This window comes from Cnephaeus nilssonii, assembly GCF_951640355.1.
Source record: "Cnephaeus nilssonii genome assembly, chromosome: 7".
NCBI classification, from domain to species: Eukaryota; Metazoa; Chordata; class Mammalia; order Chiroptera; family Vespertilionidae; genus Cnephaeus; species Cnephaeus nilssonii.
Genome location: NC_137078.1, coordinates 16105777 through 16119357, shown reverse-complemented (window position 1 = coordinate 16119357; position 13581 = coordinate 16105777). Strand labels below are relative to the sequence as shown.

Genomic DNA, 13581 nt, shown 5'->3' with positions numbered 1-13581 from the left:
GTTTGTTTGGTTTAGTAAAATAGAAGAAAAACAAAGTCAAATAAAAGACTGATATGAGGATGTTACCACCTATCTATTTTCCCCAATTTCTAAAGCTCAATCAGGTAGCACATCTCTCCCCATCCATTCCCACCCAAACAGTAAGCAGAAAGGGGTGTTTTTTACCTACAAATTTTAAAAAGAGGGCTTCCCTCTGATCCTTCATTTTTGTCCTCACCCAGGAGCTTTGGAATCAGTACTCTAATAAGAGTTCCATTTCCTTTCCATGTTTATTCTTTTCACACGGTTTGGGGTGGGTTGGAGGTGGGGGAAGACAGATCACATATCCTAAACTTCAAAAAGACTTTGAAGTGGGGCAGACTTGGAGTCCACTCCCCGCCCAGCCACTTCCAGTTGTACAGTCTGTGATACTGAGCAAGTTAGACTCCCTGTGCCTGGAGTTTCTGCATCTGCAATGTGGAGGCACACCCACCTCCTGCGGTTGCCAGGTGCTTGAGCCACTAAGGTCTGCAAGGCCCAGCAAAAACTAAATCCTCACTGCAAGCTAGCTCTTGTGTGGTGGCTGCTGCTGATATGACATGGTTCTTAAATTTCATTTTTGATTTTCCACTTGGAAATTTTTGCCCCAGTTCATAATTTTAAAGATATCCTGCAGCAAATTAAGAGTGGGATGAGAAGCCGAAAAAGGAAAAAGGAAAAAGGAAAAAGGAAAAAGGAAAGGAAAGGAAAGGAAAGGAAAGGAAAGGAAAGGAAAGGAAAGGAAAGGAAAGGATTGAGTATTAAGTGTGAGACATTGCAGAGGTTCCTAAAATTATCTACAAGATCCCCAAATAATAGTTTAAGACAATTCCAAGAGAGTGATACATTTTAACAGCATGAAAGAAAGGCATTGAAGGGATAAGGAAATTCAGAAAAAGATGTGTTCCTTTCCTCTATTAAGCAGGGATGACAAATGAATACTTGGTCCTTACAAATTCAATGTCAAAAATAGGGATTTCTATTTTGAACTATTTCTCTATCTGAAAACTTCCATTTAGTCTGAAGCCTAAAAGAATCATTTACTGATTCTTTTAGGCTTCAGAATAGTTATCTGATTATCCATCAAGAAGTCAACTCCTTTTTAAATTTTCTTCAGGTACCAGATAAAGCAAGGGACATTATGTTTGTGTGTCAAAAATTTTAATTCCAAGCAAAAACTTAGACCTCTTACTAACATGTTGTCATTTTCATGAAATGTAGATGTCACATTCATGAGGTTTTTGAAGACCCTGGACCCTTCCAGCCCAAGGTGTAAATGACTGGGCTGCACTAGCATTTCACAGGACGGACGTTGCTTCCAATGAGTGGCTCACTGAGTCTTGAGGTCCGAGGGCCAGTGGCTTCAACATCAGAGCCACACCTGACCATTTTCCCGTAAGTGCAAGAGGGAGAAAGAGAAAGACAAAGGGTGGGGCAGTGCTCCAACGCCGAAGCCTCCAGACTGAAGCAGCACTCTTCTAGAACCACACCTTCTGGAAAGACTGGTTAGCGGAGAATTGAGTTAGACTCTCCAAGTCACACCCAAGTCCTCCTTTGCTCCACCCTAAGAAGTCAGCATTGAGGCATCAGGGGCATCAGCAGTTTTTCTTCTTTCCCAGGACATCTCAATCACCTGAGCAACAATGAGTTACGCCCATATTTAGAAAAAAAAATTAACTACTGTTGAAAGCTGTTTTGTAGATCTGACCAACCATTAGTTGGCCGAGTGTAGCATCAGACTGTTTTCCTAAGCGGATGGAAACTCCACAGGAGTATTCATGAAAGAACACAATGATTATGAAATAACTATTTCACAGGAATGCAACAAATTAATGACTAAAAACTCATATTAGATGGAAGAGTTTACAAGTAGAAGAGATAAATCCTAATCACTACAGTTCGATAGTTTGATTTTTTTTTTTTTTCTTGAGTCATTGTGGTATGCTGGATTTAAATGTAGCTCAATCACTGTGTGACCAGGGCCAAGTCGATTAACTACTTTAACCACAGTTTTCCATCTGTAAAATGGGAAGTTTGTCATGAGGCTTGAAATAAATACATAATATACCTGGCACATCATAGAAGTGTTTGCCAGGTGATGGTAACTATTACTAACCACTGATCTGATATTTTTTTAATAAAATATATAACTTTTTCAAATTTAATAACCATGTAAATGTTATCTGCACATATTAAGCTAAACTGAATCTTACTTTGCAATCATTTCCCAGAAAAATGTTTAGAAAATCTATTCTATGAGTCACCCAACCCTCAGCCTGTTTTCTCAGACTCTCCCTTGCCTCTCCCATCCAAATCTTAGCTGAAGGTGCCACTCCACCTAGCAATATCCACTTTCCTGACATACTGCCACCAAACTCGATCTGACTTTTGTCACCTCCCTCCTTCACTGGTGTAATTACTTCCTTATGCCAACCCACTCCTGTAGGCTCTCCCCACTTCATGCCACCCTGCACACTGAGGCCACAGAAACAGTGCAAAAGCCCTCAATGCAGGAGACCTTCACCGGCTTCAATGAAAATCTGCAATGGCTCCCCTCTGCCTATCCAAATCCCCCCTCTCCCCCCATTGAAGTCAAGGTCTCTCAGGCACTAGTCCCAACCAATCCTTCCTCCTTAGGTCTTACTGCTTCCCCAGGTACAGTGAATGCTCAAAAAGGACATCACTCTATAGGCCTTGAATTTGCTCCTGGTTTTCCACCTCTCCTACTCTTCTCATGCTCTCTCCCCCCTTGGAATGCTCTCTGCCCACCCACCTTTACCAGCTGAAATAAATACTCATAGTCTAATTCAACACCACTTCCTTTATAAAGTCTTACTTGTTAAAGTCTTACTGGAGATGTTATCTTGTCTCCTTTTGAAGCCTCTCAGTCATTTATACCCTTCTTGTCCATAATCCTTTTGTATTATAGTACTGTGTACTTATTTTCCTTTAAAGAGCACGTGCTCCTTTAAAGAAGCCTTTTATTCTCACATTTGAAACACCTAACACACAGCAGATGCCTAGTAAATATTTGCTAAATGAATGAAGAAATGGAATTGAGATACTTTCCTTGTGTAAGTACAGAACTAATACACAAGGAACACTCTTTAAAGGCAGAGGATGACCGCAGGACGGAGGGGCGGGGCCTTGGCTTCTCACTCCACTCAGCCAAGAGTGGACTGGGGTTTGGGGCAAGTCTTAATCTCCTTGTCTCTAAAGTGGAAAAGTGAGGTGTTTGCACGCCTTACATTCCCTCTGACTCTAATTCAGGGCAAATGGACCTATGTGTTTCATGCAAATATATAGGCTTCTTTTAAAAAGTAGTTTAAAACAAAATATTAAGGGTGTCCCAGAAAATGTATACACACACTTTAACAGCTGACAGTTCAGCTTTGAAAGTGAAATGTATTTTAATAAACACTACCTTTATAATTATCCAAAGTGTGTATACAACTTTTGGGGACAACCTCTATATCAAATAGTGATCACATGCACTTTGGTTTTGAAATCATGAGTTCTGGAGAAAACTAATAGTATTATGACCACATTTCTGAAGCTTAATAACTGTATTTGGCTTTTAATCTTATAAAATCCACACTTTAATCAGTGAAAGATTTAGCTGTGGGACTCTGTCACTGGCCACCAAATTTTACTACAAATTTGTAATTTATTTGAACTATCGGAATAAAATGAAAAATTCTGCCTTAATCAAAACAATAGTAATATAACAACTATACAAGAAAAACCCAAAGTTTATATTTTTAAAAGCATACCTATTATGTTATCAAGCATATAACATTTACCAAACTTTAAAATATTAAGTAGAACAGAGAAGTTAAAGAAAATAGATTCAAATTCCACCCAGCCTAAAATAAAGAAGACGCAAAAGACAGGTCAGGGACGAAGGAGAATTAGAAGTTAGATATAATACGGTCCCAAAAACTGACAATTGTTAATAACGGAAAGGACAAAGCGAAGATGTTTTAAAGTCACTTTTTAAAAAATAAGAATTGAGCTCTCTACACACTCAAATCAGTTTCTTAGGGAAGGGCTAAATACAAACACTAAGCACGTGAAAAACCACCAATCTAATTCAGCTATTAAAATATCAATTTTTAAAAATAAAGTCTGAATTGAAACTCAACCAGTAGTTTTCATGCTGGTTTTGTGCTTTAAAAACAAAACACCTTCAGGAAGGGCAGTAGGAGTGGATGGCGTGACAAACAAATCCCTCCGCAGAAACCAGAAAGCCTCCAGGAAAGCAGGTGCGGATGCATGCCCTCCCTGCCATGCAGAACTCTGCATTTGCGGGTAATTTTGTATTAAGTTAATCCTTCCGGAAGCACTGAGGCAGGCCCCACAGGCTTGGGGAAACTCCAGGGCGCCCAATGCCTCCAGGCCCTCGGCCAGACGCTCCGCACACCCGGCTGATCAGCATTCACGCGCAGAAAGACCCCCTTCTCAGAGTTAGGTCATTTTTCACTTGGGTCTGTTTGCCCTGCTCAGAGGTGTAAACCTTGACAGGTTTATAACCCGCCTTTCGGTTGGAATAACCGAACACAAGGAATGATGCTATACTATGAGGAAACATCGAAACTCCCCAAAATGTACTGTTTCAGGAAAGAATCCTTATAAACCATGTATCTTTATGAAGTTCATTAATTAAGCAATACATTAAACTACAAATTCCTCCTACAAGAAGCCACGTAAGTTTAATTTCAATGAACAGTAATGTTTACTGTCAATTTTAGAAATAGAGACTCTAGGATAACAGAAGCATATTAAACACACACACACACACACACACCCCAAAAACAATCTTGGTTCCTAAAATGCCACCAAAAAAGAGCTGCTCAAGAACCCTTGAAAATTCTGACTTGGATTTAAAACTGTGGATACTGAAAATGTGCTTTCCAAATACTGGAAGACTGGGAGGGGGACGCAAAGTTTCAGATTTAAATGGTTGGCCGCGTTTTAAAACAAATTTAAACATTTAAAACTTTCTCCCCATTCTCCCTTTTGCTTGGCACTTTTTTTTTTTCCCCCTGGAAATCCCCAGGTGCATTTTGTTTAGGAAAAAAAAAAAAAGAGAGAGAGCTCAAGATGGAGACAATTCTTTGCCAACTCACAGTTAGCAAAATAAGTTACCAAGGTGCTCCGGGAAATAAGTATAAATCTAAGCAGAAAACACGCAGCAACTCGAACAGTCCCTGCCTTCAAAGCTGCTGGCCGTACAAAACTCCCCTGGAGTGTATTCCGGTTGCTCCTCCCCAGCCTGAGGCCACAAAGCAGGGAAAAATTTGTTCTGGAAATCAGGCGTCTTTCCTCCCCATATAGGGCTTGTGCGGGGAGGGTTTGCAGGAGTTGGGGAGGGTGAGGAATGCAAATTCTCACGGCTCACGTGGGCATCCCGAGCCCAGCGCCCGGGACCTGGGACAGGCAGGTTCACTCTCTTCCTCCACCCACTCAAGTGACTCCCTCGGTCGGTTTCCTCGATAATCCCGAGAAATAGACCAACTCTTCCCAGGGGGGCCTTTCTGGGGTCCCTCAGCCGGGGCCGGCCCCCAACATTGCGGGTGGGCACGGGTGGGACGCGGCGCCCTCCGGTCCCAGCCCCCTCCCCGTCCTGCTCCAGGTGCAGGACACTCGGCCGCGCTGCGCGATGAGAACATGAGATCGTTCCCGGGCGCTTTGCGGAAAGAGGGAAACAAAGGACGCGACCGCGGGGCACAGGTGCGCTCGCGGGCGGAGGCTGCCGCGCGGCGGACCGACGGGGACCGGCGTGTCCCCGCGGGGTGGGACCGGGGCCAGGCCGCCGCCCCCGCCGCGAAGCTGCGTTGGAGTCACCGAAGAGGGCGAGGCGGGGAGGTCCCAGGACGCCACCCCGCGCCTCCGGGACTCGCAGCCGCCACAAAAGACCTGGGGCTGCCGACGTGGTCTCGAGGTGACCGGGCATTTGGGGTGAGCCAGGAGCCACCGTGGAGCGCTGAGGCCGACCCTGGCCAGTGGAGAGGCCCGAGGCCCCGCTCCTTGGCCGTTTTACTTTTGGTTACAATCAGAAGTTGGGTTTAGCCGCAGCCCCGCCTGCCTGACCCCCCACCTGCCGGCCGGGACAAAGGGGGTGCGGTCCTGGAAGCAGCCGCGACCCCCGCGGCCCGGCCCGGACCCTCACCGGCCGGCCTCCGGCCCCGGAAAGCGACAAAGGCGGGATGAAGTCGCCGCTCGCACACGCCCACCGGCCGGCGCAGCGCAGCGCAGGGGGCGTCAGGCCCCCTGGGTCCGGCCCCCGCGGGAACAGGAAATGCTTTCGTGACCTCGGGCGAACAGACGTTTCTCTTTCCGAACCTCGGTGCCCCGGGCGTCGGGGGAGAGCGGTCCCTCTCCTTCCCAACCGGCTGGGATTGATTCCGCCAGGAGAGCGCGGAGACCCCGCAGCCCCGACCCCGGAGCCCCGCGCACGCCGCGCGCTCGGGCACCGGCCGGGTACCCACCAGTAGCCGTCCGAGTTCTGGTCGTTGAGCGTGTAGCGCCGGGAGTAGTACATCCTGCTGGTGCCCCCGCCGCCGCCGCCGCCACCGCCGCCGCCGCCGCCGTAGGTCACCTCGTAGCGCAGGTCGGGGCCGGACTCGGCGCGGGTCATGCGGCCCAGCGTGTTGATCCGCGGGTGGGACCCTCCGTTGCAGCTCATGTTGGCGGGCACTCAGAGAGCGCTCAGCGCCGAGGCATAAGCGAGGAGGCGACCGGCTCGGGGAGGGCAGCGGGCTCCAAAGGCCAAAACCCCGGGACCAGAGCGGGACGCAGAAGGGTCGCGGGGACGCTCCTCTCCGCCGGGGCTGTCTGGCCGCTGCGGGCGCGGCGGGGGTGGGTCGGGCGCTGGCGGCGGCGGCGAGGGGCCGGGAGCCGGAGCGGGAGGAAGAGCTGTGGACCCGAGGGCGGCGAGAACGCACTGGAGCTGGGTCGCGGCGGGGTGTCGGTGTTGGTCGGTGGGGCGCGCGAGTCTCCTCCCCGCTGGCAGCCGGCGCCGGGCCACACCTGGCCCGTTTCTTTCCAGGGCGGGGTGCGGCCGCCGCTCCTCCTCCGGCCCCCGCGGGTGTCGCCGACGCGCTCCGGCCGCCCCTCCCCACCTGCCCGCCCGCCCGCGGCTCCGCCCTGCGTTCCCCGGGCCTGAGTAACACCCGGAGGGGCGGGGTCCCCGAGACCCGAACGCCCCTTGCGCGCCGCCGAGGAAAGGACGTGCGGTTTCAGCGCTCCGGCTGCAGGGGCCAGAGAGCGCGGCCCTGCTTTGGATGATCTATGGTCCCCCAAAGCGGAAATAAGCTGAAAAATAAGGGCCATTCAATTAGTTATTAAACATTTACTTTTGCTCATCCCTGCAAACAGTGCTAACCAAGCTTTGACCAGAGACAATTGAGAGAATGTTTAGATGATGAGGTTTTGTTTGGGGGCTTTTTTGAATTTTCTTTTATTCCAGGATTCCAGAAAATTGCCTCAGAGGTCCGATTTCCGACAGGTAAAAACGATTTCCACACAGAACCACCACTTTCCGGAGAAGTCTGCATCATAAATAAATAATTTCTCTGGCATGAAGATAAAAACACTACACCCCATTTTTCACGGGTTAACATGAAAATATAAATTGCATTTCTTTTTATTTTTTGCCTGTTCGTGGTCATTTAAAACTAGAAATTGCAAAGACTTTCACCCTTAGACCCAGTTTCCAAATTTCGTAAAACAACCTTGGGAAAGCTTTGTCTGTCGCGCCCGCAGCACCTACTCGCTAGACCCAGAGACCCAGCCCTTTGGGAACTCAGCGGTCCTGGGACTTCAGTCCCTGAGAGCAGCAAAGAACCCTGGACCGAGATCAGCCACTTGGTACTGGTGAGTAACTCTGAGCCAGAACATTCCAGCCACTTGCTCCAGGGCCCCTCCCAGTTAGTGGCTCAGTGTGAACTACACCATAGTCTCTATGCCCAGGTGTAGATACAGTCCCTTCACAGCACCCATAAAAAGCTGTTTCTATCATTCGGAAAACTGTTAAATTACTCTTTAATAAACATTTAGAGATCTTTATAATGAATATTCGTCATCTTCCCAAACAATGCCGGTTAACGTACTTTCTTAAACAGTATATTTTTGAAGTGTTTATGAACTAAAAAGAACAAAAATGGAACTACATTTGCATGTTGTAAAGGCATAGGGGGCGTTTTCTAAACATTCCCATATTATAGCACCACTAATTACCCCTCATTTTTTAGGCACAAATCTTTGGCAAAGTGTCCTATTCTTTTTCTTCGGGATTGACCACAGAGTTGACCAGCTTAATCCAAGAAGTCAAACATGCAATAAGCGTTGACCACTGTTAGCACACCCTGTCTCACTTTCCTGTCATTTTTAATAAAGGCAAATGCAATAAAGTGCTCAAATGATTACATGAACACTGGTGTATAGACATGGACAGTGTTTCTTCTGAAATGAATCAATGGCTGTAAGTCAGCGCCAGCACAAATGGCCCAGGATGTCCATTGGTTGGAAGGGATAAAAGCTATTTGAGGGTGTCAGTGCAAAAAGTACAAAGTTTGATTTAGGATGTTTCCCCTCTATGTACCTCACTTGCTCAGCAAATAATTGGGATTTACAATATGGAAGGGTCAGTGCTACTCTTTGGAAAATACAAAGATGAATAAGGCATAGTCACTGTCCTTAAAAATATTACAGTAAAACTTATATTTTAAAAATGCAGGGATTCTTTTATTTCAATAACATGTAATAAAAAGATTATGCACCCAGCCCCAGCATGGCTCAGTGATTGAGCATCAACCTATGGACCAGGAGGTCACAGTTCAATTCCGGGTCAGGGCACATGCCGGAGTTGCAGGCTTGGTCCCCAGTGGGGGACATACAGGACGTAGCCAATCAATGATTCTCTCTCATCATTGATGTTTCTATCTCTCCCTCTTCTTTCCTCTCTGAAATCAATAAAAATGTTTTTTAAGTTTTTTTGGTTTTTTTTTTTTTTAAAGAAGATCATGCAGTTGCACAGTAGAATTCTCCTTAAAAACAGCACACACCTATGAACCTCCTGCCAGGGATGAGGAAAGGTCCACTCAACCCAGCGGTCCCTTTGAGAGCTCACACAGGCTAGTCACAGACCCAAACACCACCCAGACTCACAGAGCCCTTCAGTCCGTTTACAAAAGGGGAAGATAGGAAAAGCACAGCCCACCAATGACACACCTCCATTGCCATGGCTTCATAACAGACTTCACTGCTCCCTGCGCTTCTTCAGGGATTCCCAGCTAACCAAGCATGCCAGGTCTGGCGAGACAATGCCTTTCATATACTGTCTTTGTCTAGGGGTGATAAAGGAAGGTAAGAGAATGTAATAAATAGATTGACATGAGAGATGGAATCCAGACATACGCGCATGAATCTAAGCTGGCCCCTCTCCTAAAAGGGCACACAGGGATCAGAAGGCCACAGTTCTGACCTTAGTGCCACAATGTACTTGGGCAAGAGCTCAATTTCCTCATGTACAAAGTGGAAATAATAATACTTGTCCTGCCAACTTTCCAGCCCTACAGTGAGGATCAAATGAGATGAAATAAGTGAACATTCTTGAAAACTGAAACATTATATATAGCCAAGGTACCACTCATTAAAACAAAAACTCTTAGCTGGACGTGAAATTTTAACCTTCAGTGTTTCCGTCTTATCCCACATGTGAATCAGGAAGACTCCCTTCTGTAGACATTTAACATCCATTCACTTAAAAAGCAGTTGCTAAACACCTGCTATGTGACACACATTAGACTCAGTACTTGTCACTCAAACATGAATAAGACATGGCTCCTGGTCTGTGGGATATCAGGTCTGAAACAGGAAGACAAATCATTACAATACGATGTTAGGTGTGCTATCATAAAGGTATAGTTATATAAATGCAGGAGAAATTCAGTAGAGGGTTTTTAAAGTGGCTCATTTCTTAAAATTAGGTTTTAAAAGTTCAGAATCCTAATCTGGCAAAGTCCTCGCTAGCCCACCTAAGGTCAGCTATTTTTTCCCTGCCACTTATAGATACCTCCCCTTGTACTGTCAGAGACAGATCACTGACGTGTAACTTTCTCTCTGTCTGACCTTATAAACAACCTTGCGGTTAGGAAAGAGGCATCAATCATATCCTGAGCATATTTTGTAGACTAAACAGAGCACCTTAACTTCAATGAGCTGAAGAGCAATCATTTACTTGCTCAAAATCCCATGGGAACCCTCATATCTCTTTGTTGGTAAATGATATCCCTTTGCAGCAGGAAGGGGTATCATTTGCAGCCTGTCGGTTGAATGAGCTGTTCTGCCTGCCAGGGGAGTTGTATTTTAACAGATCAGAACTACAGAAGCTAGGATTGGAACTGTAATGTGAGATAACGAAAATGCCTAATGGTTAAAATTGGTCATGCTTAAGATGGCCGACAATTTAATTTTTAGTAATTATATATCATTGCTCTTTCTTACTTGCTCTATCTTCTGTGTGAATAAATTTGAATCCTACAGAATTAATGAAATCTGAGTTCTCACTATCATAAAAATCAGATTGATCTCTCCCAGTTAAAGTTGAAACTATTCAAAGCTTTCACTGAAGAAAGCAGTTTGATAAACCACATAAATTCCATCTAGTTGGGGGGGGGGGGGACTGTTGGTGAAATTTATACATTAGGCCAGAACTATCTCTATTTTCCTTGGTGCAATTATCTTCCAGGAACAAGAGAATTTTTCTGTTTGTAGTGGTTTTTCATGTCTGCCCGGGGAAGGTGGTTAACTTTTAAGAAGTTAAATAGAAGGGAGTAACATTCAAATATATTTTCTGTCACTGTAGTGAGGTTTTTATGTTGTTGTCAATTGTTCTAGTTTCTGCACAAGTAATAGCTAACAAAATGTTCTGTTTTGTTGTGGCTTAAGAGTTTGTTTTTTGGCTGCCTTCATGGATATAGGGGATTTACTCATACATTTCTGCCTGATCCTCTTTTACATTAAGAGCCCAAGTTTGCAAGATGGGAGAGGTTGGAGATTAAGGTTACAGATGACGGTGAGCACAGTGATGGACCACACAGGGGCCAGACGAGGTCAAGTGACTTCTAACCCACCAAGTTAAACAAAAACTTGCACTCATTTTGGTGGGCAAGCCACACAGTCAATAAATAAAATACAGAAGCCAAGTAAGTTAGCCTTTTTAGTATAGTCTCCAAGTAATTTTGTAAGCTTATGACTGTGGGGGACTGTAATGCTGGGACTGCAACACTCAAACTTCTATAAATATAAAGTCAAGATACAGGTTATTGCTGGTAAACCCAGTTATCAGCAAACACCACAAGGATATGTAATGTGCTAATCTATGTGAAGAAAATTATGAATAGCTACTCAGCCTTTATTGAAGGACTTCAAAATTTATATTCCATAGAGAATTTCAGAAATGAAAGCTACTTAAAGAACTTTTATACCAGCTGTTTTCAAAACGTGTATAGTCTCTGAACTCTTTCTACAAATGCAACCCTATGCAGACAGCCAGTAACGGAAACAGATTTATGATGGGGTCAAACTGGTTTTAACCGGTGGGAGCCCATTCCCCACCCACTGTACCTAGACCACAACTTCTCATGCTCACCCCCCAGTATTTCCCCAACCAAATTGCCAAATACACCCAAACCCACACTTTAATTTAAAAAAAAAATAGTGAGTCCCACAGAAATTAAGAAACTTCCCTGATTTACTTAATATCTAAAATATCAGAATTCTGGCAGGTGAGAATTCTACTACTGAACAACCAGAGCAGAGTGAAATTAGCCAGTCAGAGCAAGACAATTACCATATGATTTCACTTATATGTGGAATCTAATGAACAAAATAAACTAACAGACAAAGTAGAGACAGACTTATGGATACAGAGATACAGACTGACAGCTGTCAGAGGGGAAGGGAATGGGGGCTGGGTGAGAAGGGTGAAGGGATTGAGCAAATTTAAAAAAAAGGAAGACTCATCGACACTGACTACAGAATGGCGATTGCCAGAGGAAAGAGGGAGGGGAGAGGTAGAAAAAGGTAAAGGGGGGATAAGTGGTGATGGAAGGAGACTTGACTTGGGGTGGTAATACACAATACAATATACAAATGACATACTGTAGAATTGTATACCTGGAACCTGTATAATTTTATTAACTGGTGTCTCTCCAATAAATCCAGTAAAATATAAATAAAATGTCAGAATTCTGTCTGTTTCTAGCTTCATGCCTTCTCTACTATGTCAAAATTCCTGTCCAATCAGGCATGAGTGAACACCTTTCTAAGCAGTGACTTGGTATCAATTTGAAACCCAGAAACTATCCTATCAACTATTATTTTCATAAACTAAACACATAACATGTCTGGAAATGCAGTAAGTATGAAGTAATCAGCCTGTTTTGCAAAAGACATGTCAAAAAATTATTCATTAATTTTAATCATATTCCTTTAAGTGAGGTGATTGTTTTTTTGACATCCTCAAATCATAATGCATATTTTTGTTTTGGTTTGGTTGTGTGCTTTTTTTAATATATAGGTTTGATCACTTAGAAAAAGTGGAATTATATTCATATACAAACAACATAAAATCATAATGTAAACAATACCATAAATGATTTGATATCTAACTTTGGGTAGAGTATAATGCAAACAAAGTGCAACCTAGTCTTTGAAGTGGCCATCTTTCAAAATGTAGACATTCATAGGCAGTAACAAGTTCCCACAGCCATTACTGTTTTATCATCATGAAGGATTTATTGCACATACCCCGTTGCCCTGCTGCAGAGAGAAGTGTTGGCATAAGGGAGTTCAAATTAGTTCCTATCTTCAATTATCTTAACAGCTAAAGCGGAAGACAAAATATGAAACATAAACCAACAAAAACACAAAAAGTGAGCATCTAAATATAGCAAAAGCCAAGAAAAACAAAAACCATCCCCAGCTTCAACTGGCTCTTCTAATCTAGGATTGCTGCAATAGTTTAATTTTGTTAGACATGTAAGATCACAGATCACAGGAAGAAACTCTATTCAAACTCCTCATTGTACACAGAGAAAACTGAGGTCATGAACATTTGCATTACTTGCCAAGTTAGCCTGTGAGAGACAAGACCCAGGCTAGAGCTGAGAGTTTACTAGCAAATCAAGTAAGAGGCTTGCTTAGAAGGATGAATGTAAAGTTAAGATCCCCACCACCACCACCACCACCATTATACAAATATGTATGTTTGCTGTAGAATACTCAGAAAGGTAGAAGGGAATGTAGAGAAGCTAAGAACATTTTACCTATAATTATAGCATCCAAACAAGGCAACCACACTAAGGGTTTTGAGTAGATTTCCTTCTAGTTTATGGTTTTTAATGATTTTTTTTTTTTTACCTAACTGATTAACATTAGTTATATATAAAGTTGTGTCCAGCTTCTTAATTTAGCATTATATCAGGAGTGTTTTCCAACCTTATTTGTTAGCATTGCTTTAAAAAGATGCATACTTTTTTTTTTTTTAAGGCTCTT

At 44.1% G+C, this 13581-nt stretch overlaps 1 protein-coding gene across 3 annotated transcripts in view; it reads right to left on the bottom strand.

Moving 5' to 3' along the window:
* DSP (desmoplakin) overlaps positions 1 to 7262 on the bottom strand; it is a 42274-nt gene extending 35012 nt beyond the window's left edge. Inside the window, exon 1 of one of the 3 annotated variants that reach the window (XM_079776836.1) lies at positions 6510 to 7262. In XM_079776836.1, coding sequence (XP_079632962.1) covers positions 6510 to 6706 — 197 coding nt within the window. In that variant the 5' untranslated portion in view covers positions 6707 to 7262. Of the gene's footprint in view, positions 1 to 5147; positions 5436 to 6509 lie in introns of those variants that run through there. The other 2 variants (XM_079776838.1, XM_079776837.1) reach the window with 2 other exon arrangements.
* Between the last annotated feature and the right edge of the window lie 6319 nt (positions 7263 to 13581).